General features: G+C 38.6%; 1 protein-coding gene across 11 annotated transcripts in view; it reads right to left on the bottom strand.

The window, feature by feature from the left end:
- The window catches only part of itpr1b (inositol 1,4,5-trisphosphate receptor, type 1b), an 87332-nt gene extending 65839 nt beyond the window's left edge, over positions 1–21493 (bottom strand). For 7 of the 11 annotated variants that reach the window (XM_042404534.1, XM_042404561.1, XM_042404576.1 and 4 more), the window contains exons 1-13: positions 21303–21493; positions 19891–20004; positions 16692–16762; positions 7462–7577; positions 7153–7239; positions 6180–6338; positions 4228–4326; positions 3961–4044; positions 3565–3711; positions 3262–3366; positions 2959–3003; positions 2815–2844; positions 2064–2218 (exon numbers count right to left, since the gene is read on the bottom strand). In XM_042404534.1, coding sequence (XP_042260468.1) covers positions 2064–2218; positions 2815–2844; positions 2959–3003; positions 3262–3366; positions 3565–3711; positions 3961–4044; positions 4228–4326; positions 6180–6338; positions 7153–7239; positions 7462–7577; positions 16692–16762; positions 19891–19982 — 1190 coding nt within the window. In that variant the 5' untranslated portion in view covers positions 19983–20004; positions 21303–21493. The remainder of the gene's footprint in view (positions 1–2063; positions 2219–2814; positions 2845–2958; positions 3004–3261; positions 3367–3564; positions 3712–3960; positions 4045–4227; positions 4327–6179; positions 6339–7152; positions 7240–7461; positions 7578–16691; positions 16763–19890; positions 20005–21302) is intronic. The other 4 variants (XM_042404552.1, XM_042404586.1, XM_042404605.1 and 1 more) reach the window with 1 other exon arrangement.
- Positions 21494–26340: the final 4847 nt, after the last annotated feature.

Raw genomic sequence — 26340 nt, 5'->3', positions numbered from 1 at the left:
TTTTTCTGCCAGATAATGTGTTTGTGTGTGAATGCATGCACAGCTTTTTATCTGGTTTGTGGTTTTAACTGAGACATATAACAATGTTCTTATATGGGACTTTGAAATGTAGTTTTTCCCCTGTGTGCCCACTATCCATGCCTACTCTCAGCCCAGTGACAATAGTTTTCTTTTTCAAGCTGTAGTGAACTTCCATTACGCTTCTTGGCCAGTATCATGCCATCTAAAAGTCACTAAAATGTAGACATCCACACAGACAAACCAAACAGGCATATATGATTATTTTACAAATGCATGATAGCAAAAAAAAACAAAAAAATTGCTTTCAATTATATCGTTACCGTCATTATATTGTTCCATTATATCTTAGTAAAATTTTACAGTATTGTATTGAGTCTGCATAGAAGCCAAAAACCTGCCCAATGAAAACACCCAGAAGTAATCAGCTTTTGTATTGCAATCACAAAAACAATAAAATGACCAATAAAATAACCAATTTTATCCTCTAAAATACTCCATAGATGCCCACAGTATGCCTAACAGAGTTTACCATTCTATCTGAGATACAACCAAACATAAAAAACCAGGCAACAATATCATTTGAATGTCCAGTCAATAAGTGACCAGAACAAACAGCTGCTAAACCAGACATAACAGAACATAAACAGTGAACAGAGTCCTTATCCATTGTTGCAACCCAAACAATCCCTCGTCACCTCAGAAACAGACACTCCCTTCAAACTGATGCTCCAAAATTTCCCCTCAACTCCACACACCAGTCAAATGTCTACTTCTGCAGTTGTATGCTTTGTGGTAGTACTGACATCACTGTGGTTTTACTGATTAGACAACATGGTGATGAGATATTTGTCATTCAAGATAATTCCCCCATATTTTCCAGCATCCCTGATGTTATGTTTTCCATTAAAGGCCAGAAACATGTTTCCGCTTGAAGGGTCTCTGACATAGTCTTTGATAATTTATTATAAGAGACAAATGATTTAGAAAATGAGTTCCATTTTGTATCTACTGTACTTTTTATTGTGAATTGTGCGATGCTTTTTGGTAAGATAAAAATAGATACCTATTTTGTAAATATAGATGATGCACAAAGACTGAGTCAGCTTTTCACATATTAAACATATAAATTCGCCAGTTATCCAGAGAAAGCCTGGGAGAAGAGAAGATATGTAGCAGATCTTTATGTGAACAGTTCAGTTTTTGTTTTGTTTTACTTTTATTTTGTTTGTGTTGCTGTTGTTCTTTTTTTTCCCCACATGCTTTGTATATGCAATACTGGATGATGTATGTTTTGGATAATAGTGGTGTATTGTAGTCCCAGGTGGGATGGACCAAATGTTTGGCATGGCACAGAAATTTAAAAAAAACTAAACTATCATCACTTCTAAGAGCAGAGGTTATGCTAGAAAATGACTGGTTCATACAACATGTTGATAGACCACATAGGAAAGTGTTTGTAGTTGTTCCAAACAGCCTTGCTCAAAGGTAGAGTGAAAAGCCAGCCATCATAGTGAAGAGATGCTATTATTGTTCAATCATGGGGATACCAGCGCACATTTTCAAACAGTCTCTCCTGGAAGGAATTCATAGTGTTGCACTCAGCTGTACACATGAAAAGTGACAGAAATAGTTCTGTAACAAATGAAAAAGAGAGCTAAAGAGAGATTTTCAAATCCTGCTTGCTGTTTTTGGAAAGTATCAGCAATTGTCCAACACAGCCCACCCAAATGGTAAAGGCCTGGTGAAGGGGGTTTCCGAGGCTGTTTGACCTTCCGACAAGCAGTTCTGAGGTAGCATACTGACAACTTAAGCTGTTTTGGGCATGTTTGTACACTGATGGTCTGGGTATTTAGCAGCCTAGAGCATTTTTTACATGCACAAACAAAGTTCTTTTCACTCTGTGCAGTTATAGTGGAATGGTGAAAATTTTTCACTCTCACTGTTGTGAGACAGTATCTGAATTTCAAGTGAATTCTAAAATAATTTAGGAATTGGTATATCTTTCTTGAGTGTGTATATATGTGTGTGTGTTTATTTTATACCTAGGCACCATGGAGTCCCCTCCTCTCAGAGTGGTGGGGTCTAGCTCAAAGATGGAAGAGATATCCATGCCATCTGGGACTGGCACCAAGGTGTACATGATTTTCTCCTGTGGTGCTCGCAGACGACCTCGCAAAGCTTCATTATCTGCATCCAGCTAGAGCAACAAAAAATGCACTGTGAGGGAACAAATCATTGGCTACAAACTGCTGTGAAGTACATGAATGAACACAGAACACTAATAGTGATTATAATACGTTATCAATCCTCAACCAAGATGATGCCAAGGAGTATGCAGGTTTTCACTTTAACCGACTCGTAACCACTGAAGCTGATATCACTGATTAGTTCTCACTCCTGACTGAAGTTGTGCACATCAGTGAAATCAGCTTCAGTCATCATGTCAGATTGTTGGACCTTGTTGGCACATTATTGAGAACTTCAGTTACACATAACATCCCTGTTGAGGTCAATAATAGTTTGTACAACACTGCCGCCTAATGGTGATTTCCAGTATGACATGCATCAGCTGGGAGGATGGCATGGTGATACTCTACTGCTACTGAAATGAAGGCACACACAACCTAGATGATGAGAGTGATGATTCAGGGTACCAAAAGAGAAACTGGACAACAAATCAGCAAAGACAGTAGGATCCATGTGCAGACATGACAATGACAGATTTCCGTGATATGTTTTAACATGTAAGGCAGTGTGTAGGTCTGCAGCCAAGTAAAGATTATATGACAGTACCTGGAAATTAAAGGGTGTAAAGTCCACCACCTAGAGCAGAAAGTAAAGATCCAGCACAGAATTGATCAGATTAGATCAATAGCAGTGGAGCAACCAGCAAGACGTGGCTAAGCACTCAGAGGGGAAGAGATCAGGCTGACTTACCGAGGACCGCTGCTCAGCACTCTCCTCCTCAAAGTCTGGATTCACCTGGGAAACACACCCACATGTCAAATATCCTCCTCATTCACATTCATTTTAAATTGTGGTTTCTGTACCGTGCATCGGTTCACCTGTATGTCTACACCATATGAATCTTGACCAACAAAGTCAAGAGTATTTTGTTAATTAAATCTGGACTTTATGCCACTTTGTCAGATATAAACTGTATGAAAACCAATTAACAGTATTCATGAGTGTAGCATTATAAACCAATGAGATATAAAGGTAAAAGAAGTTGACACACACCTCACCCATCTCTGAAGCCAAATAACACCCTGTGGCCAAATGTTTAAACCTGAACAAGCTGTTCCAGTAGCCTGCACCTCCCCTACATGGGTCATGATGGACAACCTAGCAAGCAAAAGACATATTAACAACATGATATGTAAACAACATCACATTTTCTCTTCTCTGTGGTTAGTTAGGGCACTTGCACCGTGCAAGACAAGGTATTAGGTCATGTAGTTAGAACAACTGGAAAAAATGAGATAAATGAGAGACAAACAAAACATTCACTTAGGTTTTATCTGAAGAACATGTTATGCTGACCTCTACTTCCCACAGTGCTTTGCTGCTGGTAGCAGAAGTGGCAGACTGCCGACCTGTTGTTCTAAGAAACACATACTGCTTCTTCCTGTGGTCATCACAAGTGAGAAACTTCTCCTGCTCTGCATGGAACAAGCGGACTACGTCACCCTGCCATCACACACACACACACACACACACACACAAGGACACACACATACAAAGACACATAGACACAGTGTATAACTGATAGAAAAACTGATAGAAAAAGGAATTTTGTCAATATTTTATTGCAGTTTGTTTCACTTTTTTTTACAAGATTTAATGTGTTCTTAATGTGAAAGTACCTGTATATATTTAAGTTTCAGAAGGAGTTTCTTTCTGGAAAGTGATGTCACACAAAAACATGAGGATACCTACCCCCTTTAGTATTGTTTCCTTGTTGTCGCTCCATTTCATGAACAGAACAACTTTCCAACTTGTGTTGCAATTTACAGAGTTAACCTGAGAGAGAAGAGTGTGTGAATGCAGTATAGATTTAAAAGGTTAAGACATGTAATCTCATCTCAAAATTAACTGCCCTGTCAGTAATACAGGATTCTTAAAACCACATGTCATCTTCCAGTTTAAAGAAGTAAGTAAGTGGAAGTTGAATCATGTAGCCCTGAATTCACAGTGCTCATGTACCTCATTGCATCCTGGGTTGTCAACTAGCTGGTGGCTGCTAGCATGTAGAGGCTGTCCTGCATTCACAGGGTTAAGGACCACTTTATCTCCTATTACCACCTGCAAGAGCAATATAAAAACACAAGACATACTGCGTTCAAATGATTATTGGTTTAGAAAAACATTGTTAAAAAATGTTATATAATAAAAAACACTAATTCTTATAACATGTAATGTTTTGGAAGATTTGACACAGTATCGTTCCACACTGGCCTTACAAAAACTAAGTCCTTTTTAATTGACATCTCCATGTAAAAGCTTATCCAGTGAAGGACAACAGAAATCTTGACACTGAAACAAGATGAAATACTGCAGCTCTGACCACTGTGTGACATTGAACGCTCCATAAGTATGTGACTTCCCATTATATTAGTCATCATTCTTGAATACTGCAAATCCCTTTCCTCGCAAGGTGAATATAACACATAGGTATTAGGCTGGTAGATGTGGCTACATTAAATCCTGCTTGCCTCCCGATAAGCACTAGGGGGAGTAGTGGACCATATTGTGTGTGAAAGGAGTGGCTCAAACAGAGGTGTAGTCCTGACCCTGAGCATCACTCTCTAACCACTTTTTGTTTAATCATCAGTAACATATAGACCACTGGATGCATATATTTCAAAAATTAACTCTAAAAGAGATCCACCGTATGCTGGCAAGCATCTCAAAAATATTACATTATGTGAGAAACAGTTTGGAACTCAGTTTCACACTGGGAACCCGGCTTCATCTGAATCCATTTCACTCAGTGCACCTAATTTATTTTAATTTATATGTGAAATAATGAAAACCATTGGCAATTCTATGTAATTTATCCACCTAAGAAGCAGTGAACATTTGGACCTAAGAGGAAACCCCTCATTTTTCTCAGAATCATTCCACAGACTATAGCCTCTCGTGCCATTGCCCTTCACCAAGACTGCGGCATCAGAATTGGAGCCGGGCTGTGAGCCCTGCACTGAACTGCCCCTTGCTCCTCAATAGCTACAATGGGTGCAATCCAGAGGACAGATTTCATCCGGGGGAATTAATAAAATCTAACTTAATTGGCCAATTATCCAACTCAACTATATATAATATAGTTAATATATATAACATATATATATATACATATACACACACACACACACACACACACACATACATACATACATACATACATATATATATATATATATATATATATCTTACTTACATAATTACTGAAACAAGTGATATAATGGTATTAAATAAGTATTACATAATATTATGCATTTATTCTTTTTATTAATTTCTTTTATCAATATCTTTCATCTTATAAAACTATACTTCACTATAAAAAATATGGTCTTCCTCCTAATGCCTTGAGTACCAAACATTATCTATGCAACTGATATAGAAACCTGCGAGTGAACCATGGTGCTGACACATCGTTGGGGGCTTTGTATAACTATAATGGATGGAAAATGTGGTTAACCAATCATGTTTGGAGTGGTTGTTACATATTCTCTTTTAGTTTGCCTTGTTGGGCAGGTAATAAAAATGCCATTCAAACTGAAGCATCTGAAAATACACCTCTTAGTTATGTCCAAGCAAACTGCAGAATGTTTTGTTGACACTGAGAATACACTGTATCTTATCCAACTAACAAACACATCTCACAAACATGGACTTACAAAGACAGATAACTATCAATTTGTCAGTAGTTCCTTCTGCTTGGAAAGTCAAGCATAAGGGCAAACTGCAACCTGAGCTGGTGCTCTGGTGACTGGGTCATTTATCTTCTATCTTGTTTAATTCCTCCTGTCTTATAAAAGCAAGCTACATGTGAGTCCATGTGACTGTTTTCAAACCTCGTGAAAAGTCTAAAAATACAACCTTAAATTCTCCTACTGAGCATAATTAACTTGAATCCCACACCCCACTCTACCCACACTGTCTCCCAGGGACCGCAGCTTGTAGAAGGGCTGGATGTAGAACCAGGATCCCTCATTTCCTGCTGAGTCCAGAGTCACTCTCATGGCATTCTTTTCCAACAGCGCAGGTAGACGCTTGTTCACTGTCAGATATTTATTGCTTTTCAAGTGTAGCAACTGTGGGCAAAAAAAGAAAACAAAATTACATGGTTACAAGTCATCATAGTTACAATAAATGACATAATACAGACAGTGGAAAGAATTACAGATGTTGGAACAAAGATGGAAATATGTCACAGTCACAACAAGGCCCAAGGGAACTCTTCATTGAAAATATGCATCTCCAGCACTGTTTATTTATTCTCTAAATTAGTACTTAAAATCTCCAAAATGCTTCTCATGACCTTTACTGCAGCATAGTTTCACTCATCTACAATAATCTATTATCAACTAAGCCTGCAATGTGATATGAGGTGTTAGAACAAATGAGTTTGCACTGCAGAGTAGACCTGATGAAGCTTTGACACAAAATGCCAAGTGCAATTCATTGTATTTGATAGATATTTAGTTAGACTACCCTTGCAAGGATATTTTCTCAATTTTATGTTTAAAAGCATCTCCTGCAGCAAAGCAGGAACTAATTAGTGCTCACTTTATTACTGTAATGTCAGTATATTGCAACTGGGGCATCCTACACTGTATGTACAGTCTTCCTTGTGCATGTCATAGAGCAGGAATGCATGACCATTCTTGGTTTTAGATGATCTCATACCTCTGTGCAAACAATTCCTGGGCAATGAGGAAAGCAAGATAAGACCTTACAAGAGGAAACCTTATAGCACACCTTTGTGCTGTAGGAATTATTTAAAACTCCTTGCTGATTAAAACATAATTACAGTCAGTATTATCAAGCAGACAGTTTGATATGGTGCTATATACCGCTGCAGTTCTGTTATCCATAGCACCTTATCTTACAGGCTCCTGAACAAACCTGAATGACATTTCCATACTGGATGACCGTTCCCAGCAGCTTGCGGTTTTCAGACTCATTCTGCTTCTTCTCCAGGTCAGCAGCATGCTACAACACAGAGCAGGGGACAGAGATGCACAAGAAAACATTAAATTATCAAGGTGAAGCAGTCTCTCCAAAATACTATTTCTGGAAAGAACAATGCTACATATACAGTACATTTCACATAAATTCAAGATTGTAGCTGTATGTCACTAATACACCAACCAATTATTTTCACCATGGCAAAAGTCAAAGAGCAGATGAGCTAAAGATGGAGAAGAGCCTTACATGGAGTTTGTTGAGGAGGAGTGTGTCAGTGGTGCTGTTGCCTCCAGGCTTTGCAGCCTTCCAGAACTGTTTCTGTGCTGAGTATCTGTTCATAGGACACAGTTTGAAAAGGCAGTCTGGGAAAAGAAGATAAGGAAAGAGAAAAGTGAAGAGCTATTAGTTCAGTCTCAACAGATACCTGGCTGCCAGACTTCATCTTGAAGAGGTGCAGCTCAAAAGACCACAGCAATAACTTTTGGGAAATTGATCCATTGATTACGTTAGGCATGGGAAAACAGACACCGAAATCATCAAATTCATCTTTACTTCAGCACTCAATGTTAACACTGTGACACGCACTACAGTATGTTATCAGCAATAGCAGAGTAGGCTACTAGCTTGAACTCAATTGCAACCAAATGAGGACTTGTTTAATTATAAGGCTAGATGGAGTGTATATTTGTACAGTGTACTTCTGTTTGGGCAGTTTGGGCTAAGTAAGTAAGTTAACTTTATTCATATAGCACCTTTCAAGAGCAGAGACATCACAAAGTGCCTTACAGAGGAGATAAAGCAAAAACGTTGTAAAACCTGCTCAAATTCCAATAAAAATAAGACTTGACAAGTCTTAATCAGTCAGACTACATACAGTATACTCCTGAGCCTGTGGGGAATATTAAAAATATCTAACCTTTGACTCCGTCTGCACAAATTGTACAGGACCCTCTTCTCCTGAAGTTCTACAAGATTTGCTTTCTCCAATATCATATCAATATTAGAGATGGAAATGATAACAATTTTCCTCCCCTAGCAATGGACCTTAAGAATAATAATGTTGGTCAGTTGCCAGGCCCATGTAGACAACTACTGGCCAAGTTTCCATCAAATTTGCTGTGGATATTCATGTTTACAGAGGTGACCTCTTCATTACTAGGCAAAGATTTCCACTTGCATGCAAGAAATACACAAATCTATTGGAGATGTTGCATTGAAATTCAGTGTGCACATTCATACTCCCCACAAGATGAACCTTTTTACTTCTGAATCCTGAGTTTTTCCTCTTGTGCTTCCATCAGACCAAAATGTTATGAAATTCATAATTCTCCTCAGCCCTATGATGTACAAATAGGCAATGAAATGGCATCAGAGGGCATCTCAAGGCTGGATTACTACCAGGCAGAGCAGACGACAGCCCCCCAGGGGCTTTTGGGGCCAAAGTTGGCTTTGCCAAGAGCAAATTTTTGCTACAGGGCCACTCACGCGGTTTAACTGGCCATGGAAATCAATGAGGGGCAATTCCTGCTGAGACTGATTACCATGATCTGCACATGAGTGAAATCATTCATTTGATATTACTTATTTATAAAATGTATAAATAATGTTTCCTAAAAAATGATTTGATGTGTTATTATAAATGACAAAATACATTTAATACCAAATGAATGAAGAGAAAATAGAATATTAACAATGGAAAGAAACAAACTTTTCAGCATCTCAACAACACCAACAAAACTTTGTGGATTACATGAGACAAAAACTGTGATGAATAATGTTAAAATGTTTTATCAATTAGTTTTCAATGGCTTCAGTATAGCTACTGTATATGTTAACTGGTACAGGGGACCTGATGAGCTATACCCGCGGTAAAAATAGATACTCTGGCAGCCTTTGTCAGAAATGCGGCCAACACGAGAGTGTCCAGGGATTAGCCATCATAGAGCGTGGGGTGGAAGAGAGGAATGGATAAGCACCATGGGAGGAGGATGGAGGACAGGAAGAGAAGAGGCCAAGGACCAATGAAGAAAATAGGGCACTGGGAGAACCTCTGTCTGACATGGATAACCAAATGGGGAGTGGGAGAAAATAAACTGTGAGGAATGTGAATTTCATGGGCAGGGATGTATTTGGTGGAGGGTAAGTTACAAGCACAGAGCAGATGATGGATGGAAGAATAATATAGGTTAATTAATGCTGAAGTGTTTATTAAATCAAGTGATGTAAAATTGTACATAATATATAACAATGACACTCTCTTCGATGGTTCACACAACTGAACAAAAAGATGAATAAAAACAAAAACACAATACAACACAGGAAAGAGAAATATTAACTTATTCAAATCACTAATAACAAATGGACTTGGTCCTCCCATCGTAAAAGCTGAATAGTCGAAACTGAAAGTCTGTCTTCTGTGGTCAGTTATTTTTGCTGTGGGTAGTCAACAACAACGTATTTATAGCAGTCTTCAAAGGCAGGTTAAAAGTTTGTAGTTTGCTTTTTCACAGTGAACAGAATGGTCATATTTGATTCACAGCAGGTACAGTATATCCCAGCAGGGACATATTTTCATCATGAAAAAAGGATCAAAACATCCTTTGATTTTTCTCAAAGCACTCATGCAGCTTAATGCACCTCTCTTAATCCATGTTCACGGTGTGCTCCAATCATATGTGCTGAATTACGGCAAAACACAGTTTTCATGTCAATCATCATGTCAGGCTCACCCATGACATTTGCATGCTTCCCATATAAAACAACAACCCCAGTGTGGCTAGTGATTCTCACCTTATTTTTTATCTTTGTTAATTTGCCTTAGTCTTTACCAGGCTTGTGATGCTGAACTTCTACACAGCCATGTTCTGTTGTTCTGCTGAATGACGCTAGCCATTCATTAGCAGTGATGTGTACAGAACAACAGTTGATAGACATGGGTCTGGTCTTGTGTGTCCCTCTTATCTTCTCATCAGTGTGTCCTTCAATGATGTGCCAGTACTGCAATCTTTCTAATCTCATCTCTCTTTTGTATTTTCTTCAAACTGTGACAGAAAACTCAAACCATCAGCAAATAAAAAAAAAACTATCTGCATGACCATAGTAGGCACCATGCTAGGATAACTGTGTACAGTGAGAAACCCTGATCAGAGCCTGTGATGCTGGCATAGTGTGAGTAGGTTGTCAACAACAGCACAATAAAAGGTGTTGGAGGACTGAGTTCACCCAGTAATGCTTAAAAAATACAGCACATTCACCGTTTCATACATGAACAACATCACATGGCACCAACCCATATAATATGATAGATACATACACTCACTGGCCACTTTATTATAGGTACACCTTGCTAGTATCGGGTTGGACCCCCTTTGCCTTCAGAACTGCCTCAGTTCTTTGTGGCATAGATTCAACATGACTGTGGAGGCCATTTGAGTACAGTGAACTCATTGTCATGTTCAAGAAACCAGTTTGAGATGATTTGAGCTTTGTGACATGGTGCGTTATTCTGCCGGATGTAGCCATGAGAAGATGGGTACACTATGGTCATAAAGGGATGGACATGGTCAGCAACAATACTCAGGTAGGCTGTAGTGTTTAAACGATGCTCATTTTGTACTAAGGGTCCCAAAGTGTGCCAATTTTACCATTACACCACCACCAGCAGCCTGAACTGTTGATACAAGGCAGGATGGATCCATGCTTTCCTGTTGTTTACACTAAATTCTGACCCTACTATCTGAATGTCACAGCACAAATTGAGACTAATCAGACCAGGGAACATTTTTCCAATCTTCTATTGTGCAATTTTGGTGAGCCTGTGCCAATTGTAGTCTCAGTTTCCTGTTATTAGCCGACAGGATTGGCACCCGGTGTGATCTTCTGTTGCTGCAGCCCATCTGCTTCAAGGTTTGACGTGCTTTGAGTTCAGAGATGCTCTTCTGCATACCTCAGTTGTAACAAAAGGTTATCTGAGTTGCTCTTGCCTGTCTATCAACTTGAACCAGTCTGGCCATTCTCCTCTGACCTCTGCTATCAACAAGGCATTTTTGCCCAGAGAACTGCTGCTCACTCGATATTTTCTCTTTTTCGAATCATTCTCTCTAAACCCCAGAGATGATTGTGCATGAAAATCCCAGTAGATCAGTAGTTTCTGAAATACTCAGACCAGTCCGTCTGGCACCAACAGCCATGTCACATTCACAGTCACTTTCTCCTCCATTCTGATGCTTGGTTTGAACAGCAGATCATCTTGACCATGTCTACATGCCTGAACAGGTAGTTGAACAGGTGTACCTAATAAAGTGGCTGGTGAGTGTATGTATAATGAATAAATATTTGTTTATTGAATAAATGTAATATAATATAAATCTCTGTACTCTCTGTAAGTAATCAGGATGCATTCAACCTGTATGTGTGTATACATAAACACACACAACAACAACAACAAAGCATTTAATAGTTCATTTCATGTATTAGCCACTCAGCCACAAAGAAGCAAGGTTTACCATGCTGTGCTAAAGCTCTCTGGAATACGGACATTTTAAATCGCTTAAGTGAGCTATTAATACTCAACAGGGACGTTAGGATTTAGTCCTAGTACACTTTGCTTCTGTTTAACACTGGCCTTAAAGACAGAGGTAATATACTACCACTGCAACCGGTGGTAGTACATTAGAGTTAAACAATCCCTATACATTTTCAGACTACTGAACTGAGTAATAATACAAATCTTTCTGAGTAATAGCTTACACTTTTACCCACAGTGCATCAGTCAAAACAAACATCATGGTAAATAATGGTAGAGAATATATGGTACAATCATCTTGATTAGCAACATTTCTGGAACCTAAGTAAAAAATACTGACTAATAGGATGGAGGACACTTATCTGTTGATCTGTGTTACTGCTAGTTTCACTGGAAATGCATTATGCAATATGCACTTCCAATACCTGTTTTCAAACCAATATGAGGTGACTAACAGAGGTTCAAGTTGCCAAAACATCTGTGCTTGAAAACTGGCACACAGGTACATCAGTCAAAAACTGCTGAATTATTTATCATGACAACAAATGTAAACACAGGTAATACTGCACCAACAGAAAACAGTGGCAGGTGGGAACTACGTACAGGGACATGACATACACAGTATAAAGAAGGGCGGCAAATGTTGCTATTTGGCAGGAAGTCACAAGTATCATTTTATATGGAGATAATGATCTCTCTTATATTAGTCATTAATATGATGTACATGATGTCTGCAGGTCAAAGTCTTGTGTATTAAATTTACAATTAATCCACATCTTAATTTCACCATTAACATTTTATCAGATTACATTTTGTAAAGAAAAATAGAGTGTAAACGCTTGTTCATGTCAATCAGTTATGTAGATCAATCAGAGAAAATTTGCATTTTTTTTATATTACCATAGCTACTGTGTAAATCTGACAGCTGACATGCTTGTTTTACAATAAATGGCTCAGATCTGAAAGTCATGTTTATTATTCTAATTCTTCTAGTCATTTATTAATTTTAATATTAATTTAATCAACCCCTCACTGCCACACAGTGTTGTACGTTACACCTTCAGTTTTGCTCTTGTTTTAATAGTTTTAACTTGTGGCTGAGTAGAAACAGTCTACTTAGTGACTATTATGCAGAAAGCAAATTCTATGAGGTAGACCATAATTCTGACAAGATGAAGAGGGGTGGGGGTTTCCTTTACAGGATGAACTGGCACTCTAAAATTGTGGAAAACAATGTTGTATACATCTTTGTTGGTTGTGTATTGATCAAGCTCCAGCAGAGTACACAGTGCTAGTCAATTATCAAGGTTGTCTCTTGGTCTGGCAGACACGTTAAAGTTGTCTCAGTTCTAGGAAAAAAATCCATGTGTAATAATCAACCTTCCAATGAACAGTCATACTGCTGTGAACCAGCTAGGAGTTCATAATCACTGGGACAGCAAAATGATATGTACAGGGCGCACTCTGACATGCTGAATTACCAGACGGTTGAATCAACACTTGTCTGGTATAATCTCAACAATTAAAACAACAAAAAAGTTTCACAAAAACAATTTATTATGTCACAGTGCACAGCGGTTTCCTTCTTTCTGGTCACTCAATGTAGAACAATGTGTTTGGATCGACACAGAAAAGTACAATGTCACTGTGCAGACTGTGATAATAGGTATGCATTATGCATAAAGGTTATATAAGCAAGGGGTAAAAGAAATGGGCTGTGTGTGTGAGAGAGAGAGAGAGTATGGAGGTATAATGTTCTAAAAAGCTTAAAATACAGGCTGTTTACTACAGTATGTAACTTTTTGCCCTGAAGTCCAGCAGTCTGCTTTTCATTTGCCATGGAACAGTGTTGACATGGAACATTTCACATCTATCAAACTAATGGAAACATATGAAACCTATCTAGATTGTACTGACAGATGAAGTCAGTTGACTGTGGTTTTTACCTGCACCTACATAAATGGAAACATCAAGCAGCTCACATCCTGATATGGTAAATTAAAACAGTATGAAAATTAATGAGGCAATGACTCAGACATCTTCATTCTATCTCACCAGGTGGTCACCAAGTCTCAAAAAGCCATTAATTTAGATGCTACTTAGTCTAAATAAAACCAGGCAGATAACTAGAGGGGTGGTAAGAGTTTAAATGAGAGGGGAAACTGAAACAAATCAACAATAGAACTGCATATATCACAATAAACTGAAGACATTGTATTTATAGCCACATGCCTTCTAGATAATATGTGCACATGTTCATGCTGTCAGATTGGAGTCTGCTATTAGATGTTAAGATAAAATGGCAGGTTGTTGTCAAGGGCCTGATGCTTAACTCTGCCTGATAGACAGCAATCATTCTGAGATCAATGAACACTAACAGAAACACTACATGTGGTAGACTATTCCTTATGCCTCGACTACATGACTGTTTGAGTCTTGTCAGACTAGGTCATTTCACTAAAAATGTCAGGCCTCTGGCTGGGAAACTCTTCACCCTGAGCCATTAAATAAAAAAATCCATCATCCAAAGCAGTTTAACTGCAAACTTACAAAGTATACATTGTTATTCCTTGGTACAGAAGCTATGTATAGCGTTGCATTTTCATGTAATCTCAAGGGACATCTGGGTGGTATAATAAAGATTTTTCAGATCTGTTCATTTGTTATTACACACTTATTTAGGAGTTTACAGTATAAGATCATTTAATTTTTTACTTTAATTAATTTAAAACCTTAATTTATACAGAGTAAGTTGGCTGAGTATTTGCCCTTTTTATAGCAACATGTTTTTTTGTTTGTTTGTTTGTTTGTTTTTACAGGAAACAAGGGAAACTTTAGATATTATTATTATTATTATTATGAGACATGCATCTTAACCTGTAGGCTACTGGGGCGTGACCAGTAAGAGCCAGGATAACAGTTAAGTAACAAGGATGAAGTGATACAGTATTAAAACAGAAATTAGACAACATACAGTGTGCAAGTTCAGTGAAAGCAGTCACAAGTGGACAGAGAACAAATACTGGGTGTTCTTACAGAGACGTATAAGTGTTTTGATTTTTAGGTGAAACTGCAGACTACATGAGAACATGCAATCAAAACTGACTTGTCTTCTACATCAATCTCTTTTTTTGGCCTCCTACAAGCTATTGCCAGCATTATCTGCAGATTTCAGTTGTGACAGAATTCAGAATTATGAATATTACTTAATTAGCTGATATTAAACAATGTGCAAATTTATCTATGAATCTGTTGTGGTAAAAGGATCTTTGAGATTACAGTCCTCTACAGTCAGAGAGCTTGTGTGTGCAATATCCTCTTCTAGATTATTATCACACAAGAATGACACAAGAGAACTCCAATTTTAACAATGACACATTAGATAAGATCCTGCATGGCTTCCAATGTCTAAAAAAGAGGTCAATTTAATGTAATCAATTTGCAATGGACACTGTTCCAAGTAAATGGAAATGCCATTGACAATGACATTGGTAAATGCATCATTTCCCTCTTGACTAAGACCTCTCTTGGACATCTGCCACAACACCAGAAACCTTTTTGCTTGAAAGTGGCTGCCACTTTGAAAATACACTCACTGACCACCTCATGAGATATACCTGACTATATTATATTTATTATATATTATATTACAGGGTCAGGGTCAAAATGTACCATAAAAACTGCACAAATTTATGGATCCATCCTGCTTTGTGTCAAACAGGTGACTGTTGGTTGTGTAACAGTTTGCCAAATGTTTTCTTGGGCCTTCTCTTCCCAAGTGAGCATATGCAACAGCACTCAAGCATTGTTGCTAACCAGGTGATCATGGCTACAGTCCTCCCTTTTTCAAATAAATGCTTCCAACCAGGTAATATTCCAGTATAACCATTACCATTTCAACATGGTTCCAGGGACACACAAGTGACTTTAGTTTACTCCAGGGACCTGCACAGTCCCCAAACCTTAACACAGCAATGCATCTTTCTGACAAAGGGAAGCTCACAGCATGACTGTGAACATGATGCTATTTAGCCAGCATGGACCAAAAATCATGACAGAGCATTTTAAACACCTTGTTAGAAAAGATTGCCTCAAAGAATTCCAGTTGCTTTGAAGACAGAAAGGAGCTCCTACCCAGTATGGTCACTTAGCAGCACTTAGCAGTCTACCCTGCTGTCACCATATATCTTCTGGTTACGCCACACTTATTAACTTCTTTTTAGTATAAATCTAACAGAATGGGAAAAAACTGATATGAAGAGACAACTATGAATTTCTTTACACGTAACTGAGAATCGTCTAACCAAACATTAACACTCAATGAATCAACAACACAATATGGTATGAAATAAGTACAAGATACACAACCGCACACAAGAATGGCAAAAGCCAGTGCTTATCCTATCTACTTTTATAGCCTTGGTTTGGATCATTTATCCAATACTGGATAACCTGTATACTTTGGCTTGTATTAGATTTCCATACAAGGAACTGTAATGTCATCGATCTAGATCTGTCTTGTCTTGTATGTTCCAACAGCATTTTTCTAAAAGTGTAACTAGAAGAACACCACTGAGTGAAAAAAAAATGTTTTTGAAAGTGTCCTGGCTACAACAGACAGTAATGGCCACAACTGATGGGAATTCCTATAGCAGATTGCTGACCATGAAACAGTTTGTAAAAGTTTGTAGAAACACTGATAATGTGAAGCATTTTTCTTGTCATAACCTTTGATTTACTCTCCTCTCTCTAAGGCATACTTCTCTGACATCTGAACTACAGTTGACCTATCTGAAAGAACACTAAAGACCATGTCCAATAAATAACAAAGTACAGAAAATAAAAAAGTGAAATTTCTAATATAATACACTTAAACTAACAACTTAACTTACAGTATACTTTAGACATTAAGATATTATTAAGTAAGAAGAGAGTGTTTTTGAGGCCTTACCTCTGAATTTCTTGGGTGGGTTGTTGAGGTCGCCTGTGTCTGGTTGTACCACACAGCGATCATCCACAAGCCTGGGGACACAGCCATCATTGAAATGAGTCAATCACTCAAGACACATGCAGCTTTAATAGACTATAAACCTCAATACATGTTCTAAAATCTTTCAATTTCCATGCATGAACAATCAGTCAAATTACCATTATAACAAACCTCATGCTAATGATAATTATTTAGCTAATTAATGCTAATTTATTTTCATTAGAAACCAGGTTGTATCTGTACATGGATATCCAGACAGAATTATTATGCTAGCTCATGCAGCTAACAGTCTTTCAAAATCTAATGAAATCCATCTACTGTTTACTGAGAAATTGTAGGTAAGTTATTGAGTTTCTACTGTGTTCTTCTCAAGTAATTGTTCACAGTCCAGTTACAGACAGATGACCTAAAAGACATAATCACAATGACAAGTATGTCCTAGAAACCACACACCGCGGGCAGTGGGCAGAGAACTGCCGGATTTAATCAGAAATGTCAGCTCATCTGGAACACATGAATAGCATGATAAAGACATATAACAGTGTATGGAGAGACAGGTAGGCTTCTATGTTCAGTACTCTACTGACTAAATCTACTATACCTGAGCCCAGAGTGCTGGCCTGATTAAAGATAACCTAAGCTGTCTAAACCTCTGCTTCACACTGAAAGAGTGCAGACCACCACACTAAAAAATGAATGAGCCAGGGCAACAGGTTTCTATGCATTCCTGTCTGAGATTCAAATATCGAGAAGTGTTATGAAAGGAAATGTGTGGTACAACAGAAGCTGTCAACCAAAGACCTAGAGAATGAGGATATACATTTCTGAACTGGGGCACAAGTGTCAGATTGTACTATAATTGTACACCAGGGAACCAGAACATCATTCCACCTTTACGAACACTTTTTCGAAATTGATAGCACCATCATACCCAGAATTCTGGGGAAACACCTGGGAATACTATCAGATAGTAGATCAGCACAAATACAACACTTCAGAAGGATGCTCTAGCCTGCTCAGTCAGATGCATCTTTTTATAGCTCACGCAGTGTACACTGCACCACAGGAACTCTGTGATGATACAGGAGGGGAAGAAAGCACATGGTGTGAGATTCTCCTCTGTAGGAATGAAGCACCATAGACTTGATCACACTGATGCACTGATGGGATAAAGTCCAAAAAGAACAGTAGTTTCAAGTCATCTGTGTCCAAGGTTGAGAAGAAAGCTGCCCTTGTGAAGCTGCTAAAGAATTCTGAGATACAGCATCATGGCTTTATCCCAGCATCAAGATGTTGGGTGCCATCCTCACTGAGCCAGCAGTGGTCCAGGTGGTTCCAACTGTCTCTCTCAGGGGTCACATTCAGTACACTGACAGCAAAAGCAACACCTAATACGATAATGCTATTTATAGTCACGCCCTCTACTCTCCTCTCCTTAACCAAAAGTGCTCACCGCAGCAGTGGGAGGGGTGCAATGATTACTAGGCACAACAACACAAGATGTGAGATTTGACAAATGAGCTCTGTCATGGTGGCAGTCTTCAAAGCTATGCACACATTTGTTGCCATGGAGGGTGACGCATAAGACTAACTGTGAAAGAGTATGGTTTCAGAGAGCTGGCAAGGAGGAGGGCTCTGCACGGCCTCTGGTGAGAGGCAAATAGAATAGTGACCTGGCAAGAAGAGGAAGATTGCAGCACTTAAAAGGAGAGAGAGGAGGCGACAACACAGATGCTGTGTTCATTTTCACCTTGGGAGAAGAAAAACAACCACCCTGAGGTAGAAAATAGAAAGGAAGCAGAAAAGAGAGTCCGGAAAACAGACGTGCCAGCCCTGTTGTCAGATTTGCTGGAGAAGGAAATTCACATAAATGATCACCGTCTCTGTGATGTCTTTTTCTGTTAGCCTTCTGTTGTTTCTGTGACTGTCAATTGTATGTCAGGATATGCTCAATTTGCATATAATGAGATGCACTTTTAACTCGTTGCCTATAATTAGGGAGGAGGGAAGACATCAAGCACTTAAATAAATGGTGCTCAGCATGAAGCAGGAAGAGACGTGGTAATTTGAGGCCAACCCAGCAGTATCAAGGAAATGAAAGCAGAGAGATAACTACTACAGGATCCACAGCTTATCAAATAAAACTATGTTAGTTTTTACATTAATAACACTTGGCAGAATTTTATTCAAATTGACTCACAATGATGCTCCGTATTCATGAAACAAAACTATCAGATTATGGGGAAATAGTCAATCATTTGACTGCAATCAGTCATGCCATCGACAGGCTGTGTGCAGAGGTGCTGATAAGTGCAAGAGGTACATACCTGTATGTATGATCTCAGAGTCATAAACTGTATTAAACTCACTTTTTGTACTGAAAAAAAAAAAACATTATAATACTAGAAAGCATTAAGAAACTTGTGAAATTACGCAGCCAAATTACAACAAAGCAAATCAGTTCTGCTTGTTACTGTAGACAAAATAAAACCTTGGGGCGACAGTCACCACTGATAAAAGCTACAAAATGTTAGTCATTTAGAGAAAATAGAGACTAAAGAGGGCTCAGTCCAGCTACATTTTGAGGAGTTGGGTCTTCAGTGTCTGCGGTCAAAGATAGCAAGGAATTCTGCACTCTGTGATCTTTCACTTCCCTCTCTAGTCCAACTATTAATTCAGATCCATCTCTCTCTCTCTGTCTCTGCATATCCCAGAAACAGGATTTCCTATATTTTTTATCTGAAAAGAACATATTGTCTCTGAAACTTGGTTCCCTTTGTCTCACTGAAATCAGATCACTTATTATTTTCAATAAAATGTGGTGGAGCAAATGGGTAATGCTTCTGTTGACACTTCAGTTGTCACCTACCAAAAAGAGGTAATACATCCATCCATTATATGAACCCATCCATTATACTACTCCATCAGTACAGTCATCTCTTTGGCTCAAAACAGCAACATGTAAATCAATACATGGGTTACTGTGTTTATTTTGTAGCCTGTACTGTGTTATGGTTGTGTATTTTGCATAGTGGGACAGTATTTTCTGAAGCACCATCTCTCCACTGATCTCATCTGGAATCTTACAACATGAGGTGGTATGGAGGTGGAGGAGAAACAAGGGTCATAAAAACCCATGTATAGAAACAAGCAGACTTACCCTAAAGTGCTGATAAATCCACTGGTGGAGCCCTCTGCATAAAGGGAACAAATGTCCCCAATATGGAGGAAACTGGACATCTTGTCCGACATGGTTCCTCAGGCTTGATTACACCTGCAAATGATTGACATAACAGGTCTTTGAAGCAGACACTACAGGAAAACTCAATCAAATCACAAACTTTGGTTCATCATGAAATGTTAGAGCTTAAAAGAAGTGATTAATAAATCAACACAATATTATTCACCTATGACAATTCATTAGTATTTATAAGCCATTAATTAGGTAAAAATACTAAACATTTGCTTGTTACAGCTCCATGTTCCTGCACACACAGGTTGTCAATGACTGATTTCATAAAAAAAAAAAAAGATTACATCATCACTTTTATGACATTGACTTTACAACATCTGGAGTTTGTAAAGAGTTGGATTCAAACCATCTTAAGTTTTCCAGCCCATCATCAGGACACCACTTGCTGTAAGATGATGAGTAACAACTGCGGAGCGATTTACCAGAAATGATCATGTATTGACATCTGAAATAAATACAATAACTGCTCTATTAGGCTCATTTTTGTCCTTCTAAGAATGTGTTCCTGCTTATTGTTAATACAGACAGACTATTTATATCAAATCATATAACAGGTGCTTAAAAAGACATGAATAACTTTGCTGTGTTGCTGTGATAAACTGCTTAACTTGCTTAAATTGGAAACATTTGTGTAAAACACCTGCATGAAGTGTTATTAGATATGATACAATGAATACAATGATAACCTGCCGAGTAAACACAATAAAGATTCTCTGAGCACTGTACTACTGTTAGCTTTGTAAAGCCAACACATCTTAATTTAAGGTCACCATCCTTCAGTCTGTCTCGAGGTTGAGCCAGTACCACTTTAAGAGGTGAAGTGGTCTATTTCTTATTTCCCTATTTTACCATTTTATCTCGAAATATGAAATAAACTTGCAGTATGCAGCACTGTAACATCAAACGAAAAGGTCTTACAGGAGGAGAACACAAATTAAGCTGTGATGTTTCTCGTCAAATGTAAGCTAATATTGGTCGATTGGTATGATTAGTGGCTAAACGTCACACTGTTGTTTGCTTATAGCCTGTGATGCCCCACTTCACCACTCCATAAATGTGATACACAGCACGTAAAGTTTGTGTTTTGCTCTGTGTAAACCTAATGCCACACTATATAAAGACATTTGAACGTCTTGTGACATTTTTGAAGTATTTTCTGAGATGCCAGCTGGGACACAAACATCCATGCTAGTTAAATGACATGACAAGAGCTGCAGCAAAACAACAGCAAAAAACGAGCGCGTGGGCTACTTCCTACAGCTCAGTGACAAAATGAACAATGCCCTAGCTGGAAAACTAGAGATACAGAAAGACTTTACCTGGCAGAAATGAAAGAAGGCGGCAAAGATTGAGAGAAAGAAAGGTGAGAATAAGTGGGTCAGCACAGGATAATTTCCACAGCGCTATCCTCGGTTAAGTCCATGGTAGTGAAACTCCAGGTAAGTGCAGGCTGAGCGGCGTTATCTCTGACAGCTGAATGCGTCCTCGGCAACAATCCGCTTCTTACCTCCTCCACATGTCATTGAGGGAACGCCCCTTTCGTTACTATTTATACTGCAGCACAGCTCTCTGGGAAATGTAGTTCTGCCGTCATATGCTGTGAAGTTGCCAGTTCATTGTTTTTAGGACCTTCTGCCAAAGGACTACTGTTGAAATTTAGCACAGACACATTTGCAGAAATGTTGATTAATCTGTCGTATCCTTATAAATAGAGAATATGCTAGCTTTTGGAATAAATTACTCAGACTCCAACTGAAGAGGCATTATAGTCATGACAAACACACACACACACACACACACACACACACACACACACACACACACACACACACACACACACACACACAAATTTCATAGTAGTGAACTGGCATAATAATAAAAATAATTGTATGAAACTAGGACTTACAATCACTCCCATTAGAATAGCATAATGTAGAATAAACTCCCAGCTCATTGGCTCATGTGCAGTATATGTTTGTCTACCCATAAGTACAAATAAGATGTGTCACATGTTGTGGACTGTAGTGAACTCTGAATGATTAAATCCATGTGACTAGAGGTTTTTGTCAAAGTCTATATTATTTCATGTATATAATGTCAAAAACAGAAGCACACATACTGCCTTACAAAGAGGGGGTCATGCTGTGCAAGTCAAAGTGTGAAAGAACATGAAATAAAGGCATCAGTTGTGTGTGGAGTCTCCTGTCAGAAACACTGATTCAGCCACTGGCAGTCAGATTCCTGGATTTGTAAAGAGGACACACCTTTGGGGCCTGTTTAGTTAAGTCCATGTTTTTTTCTGTCTTTCTTTCTTCTTTCTTTTTTGTACAAAGGCACTGTTGTTGAATATTGCCAGGACTATGCACCATACCTGTATAGATAGATAGCGTCTTGTCTTTTTGCCGATGGACCACCAGGTTTCCAAGATAATGATGTAAGTTCTGGAAACCTCAATCTCACAATGATCTGGTTTATTTGCAGTTGACCCATTAAAATCACACTGTGACATTTTCAGCTACTGCAACTGGAACAGACCCTCTATGTACAGACATATTAAGAAGCACAGTACAATATTGACCTCTCAAATAAGCAGCCATGTTCAGACTATCTCTCATATCCTGATAAGGCTTCAAAAACAGCGAAGAATGTTATGCCCAATTTCTTCCTGAAAGCCCACATAGATGATTATGTTTGAAAAATTGTAAAAAAGACGTAATTAATGCAATTAAGACGTAATGCAATACGAATGAGACACAGGAAGTGAAAGAGTACTTTCATCCCTAAAATGAGCTCAGTGGCATTCACTATACCCACTGATTAGCTGTTAATTTGGTTTCTTAGCTACAGGATCTAGAGGGATAATAAGAGTGGAGCAAGTGGAGGTACCAAAGTGTTACGAGTATCCATTACCATAAAAGTGCTTCTCTTCTCTTTCTACATTCCACATCTGCTTTTCACCAGGCACAGTGAGGTCTTTAAGATGTAAATGGCTGCAGATTGCTATGTTTTAGAGTATTCTAAGGCCCAAAAAAAACCTCCGCTCTGTGATTCATGTTTCAATGCTCTATATATCTTATGTTGTCTTCAGATTTAGCTCTGGTGTAATGCATTGGAAAAAACATTTATTATGCAAGTGACGCCACTTTGCCAGACATTCTCCCTTCTTAGTGGGTATACAATCAGTCATCATTTTCAAATTATATCACAAATTATATCAAAAATACACTCAAAACCACTTATGTAAAAGACTATGCTTCTCCCTTTGTTGAATCATAATGTATGTGAAAGGAAGGATGAAGGATAAGTGCTTCGTCTCAGTGCATCATTGTCTGATAGGCATGTGTGTTCAAAAGTGATGATGTCAAATTCATGACATCACAATATTTCTGAGACTAACCTTTCTATCACTAAAAGTATTTCCAGGCTTTGGTTAAATTTGACATTAAGTGAAGTTGAATACAGATCGCTGAGTACTCTGTTGTCATGGATACAGTGTACAGGCAACTGGCTACCATTCTACCACAGAGCAAAAAATGGGTTACATATATATGTATAAAACTGGACACAAATACAGCAGTGTTTGTGAATTACAGCAATTCTGATATCAAAGATGGTTTGATTTGTAGCTTGGTAAACATAAAATTTTCTTTATTCTCTGGGTATTTTGGTCAGTGTTATTATAGTACCCTGCCTGATCTTGGAGAGCTAGTGTGTTGCATCTGTTGCCAGAAGGCTTTTTCCCCACACAGTGCATGGCTGCAACAAAACAATTGATATAGATAGATAGACAGGAGATGGGATGGGTTTGGAGACAGCTTGCTTTCTCACATACTGTAAGGGTCATGAACAAGAGAGTATAAATTTGGTGGGAGGGAGAGGTGATTCATCTAGGTTGATAGTCTGATTTGGCCTCTCAAACTCAGAGACATTGGTCAGTTTTTCTAACAGAATTAACAAATGACCAACAAATTAACAGACACAGCATCTGCATGCTTAGTATGCACCAGAGACGGTGGGATGACAAAATGCAACGACTATCTGTGTGGGTGCACAGATTGTGAGATTCATCATTGTGCATGTGATAGGGTGAGTACTCTCATGTGCAGATTCAGGCCTTTCCTAAGCACTGATGTGTGGTTACAATGTTTGGTAGTTTTCTTGTCTGAGATGCTGATGGTCCTTTGTGTGGACCATGCCTGCAAACTAATCCTCACATTCATCAGAAATGTCAGAGTAAAGCTAAATATGTTAGGGACAGAGAGTCTTTTGTGTTACCATTTTTCTTCTTATAGGAGATATTCAATCTTGATTTCATATCAGAGATTATGTTCCAGAGTCAAGACCAAATCTAGTCTTGAGAGATGGACGGCTCTATAACTCTAAACTCTATAAACAATGTGGTGGCCTCTAACTGCTGTTCTGGATCTGGGACAGTGAACCACTGAAGACATGATGCCGCAGGGAGCAAGAACTATAGATAATGGCTTATTAGCAATTTCAAGCTAAATGTAGAACACTGATAGAACTTCTTTTAACTTCAGCCATTTCACATCCACACTCTTACATTCTGAATAGATTACATTTGATAAACTCTGTAATTGGGGCTCTGAAAACAAGAACAATGAGTCAAGACATTCACAGGATCCATATGTGACATGTAAACTGGAGAACAGAACTACATGGTGTGAACAACTGTGACGTGAAAACACACTTTGTCATTACTTACAGAGGACAGGACCTTCCAGTGTGAAAGAAGGTCATACAAACAACAGTCTGTTATGTTCTCTCTGTCTGCCAGCCTCTTTGAGTCTGTGACGTATGCGGGTTGTGAATGACATCATGTCCCTGTAGAGTCAAGTCAGTTGCACAGTCAAAGCTTAAGCTTTTAGCATACTTCAATTTAGCCAGATCACACACAGTGCTCACACATGCACAAAAAATTTGCCACATAGTTGTCAGCCCCTCCCGAGTAACCTTGCATGAATCTAGGGTGCTCAAAGAAGCTTCCTCTTCTTCTGTTGTACATCCTTTGCTGGCCACAGTCAGCCACTGAACAAGAGGCTGGACACAAGTGAACAGTGACAGTTTTTTGGTGTTCATCATTTCCTTGTCATAGATCTGCAGCCTTTTTATTGATATATAATGTATGCTGATGCTCCCTTACAAAAGAGAGATCCCACCTCCTTTGTAAAACAGGTATTGGTATTGCACCCTAGTATAAGGTAGTGATCTTCCTCACTAAAAATAAAAGACAATTATGCTGGTATAATGGCCTGCATACTCCCAGTGGAAATAGTCTGATTAGACCAGCTGCAGAACTATTCTAATTAGGCCTTGTGATTTTGTGGTGTAACTTGTTCCCAATGTAAGAAAAATAAGTTTCACATTCTGTGCTGCATCTTTGATTCAACTGGACCTAGTACACCAATCTGCGTGAAAAAGTGTCTTGGTAGTAATGGTAATAACATTTTTCATGTCTGTAGAGATGTTTTTTAGATATTCATTTTCTGTCAGGCCCTTAAAACAAAATTGACACATTCAGCTAACCCCCCTCTTCATAAACGCTGTGCACAGAGCGGAGGATCACTTCACCACATCCCCTTGGTTACGGCATAATCAATTTGCCAGACCATACATGTATGTCAGGGGAAATTATCTGCCAGGTGTTTGATTTGTTTGATTTGTGGAAACAGAGGCAAGAAGAGTTTTGTACAGTCCTGCTCCTCAAACACTATTTGAGCTAATCCTGCAGAAGTAGAACAATATCCAAGGAGGCAGTGGTCTGAAGTCATCTCTTTAACCTGCAGAACATGTTCGGTAAGCTGCTTTAACTGCAGGTAATCCATTAGGATCAGTGCAGTGGGAGGACTCCTTGCCTCACTTTCACTACACGTTATAACCTACAGTACCTGTTTGCCTAAATCAGTCTGAATTCATAAGTATTCAATTGTACATGATATGTATTAAGATAATGTATGAATGTATGTATGTAGAACGTATGCTTCTTAACAACAACTTAACAAGAATAATATAATGCATATTTCCAGAATGAACACAAAGTCTGTGCTGGATGCTGCAGAGGTGAGACTGTACTGGTAATGGGATTGTCATAGCTTAGCATGCACAGAAACACTTGGGATCTACTATTTTTCAGTGAGCTGTTGAGAAGAGTTCAGAAGTTAAAAAGCTCAGCCGGACACATGCAGTGGGTTGTAACTCCAGTGTCAGGTACATAACATGCTCCACCAAGCATGTAGATCATTGCAGAGATAACGACTGATGATGAGTGATTTAATCGAGGCAAATCTTGGGGACGTGCTAGCATATAATGGCATACATTACTATCAGATTCTTTAG

This window comes from Thunnus maccoyii, chromosome 3, assembly GCF_910596095.1.
Source record: "Thunnus maccoyii chromosome 3, fThuMac1.1, whole genome shotgun sequence".
Taxonomy (NCBI): Eukaryota; Metazoa; Chordata; class Actinopteri; order Scombriformes; family Scombridae; genus Thunnus; species Thunnus maccoyii.
This window is presented reverse-complemented; position numbering and strand designations above follow the sequence as displayed.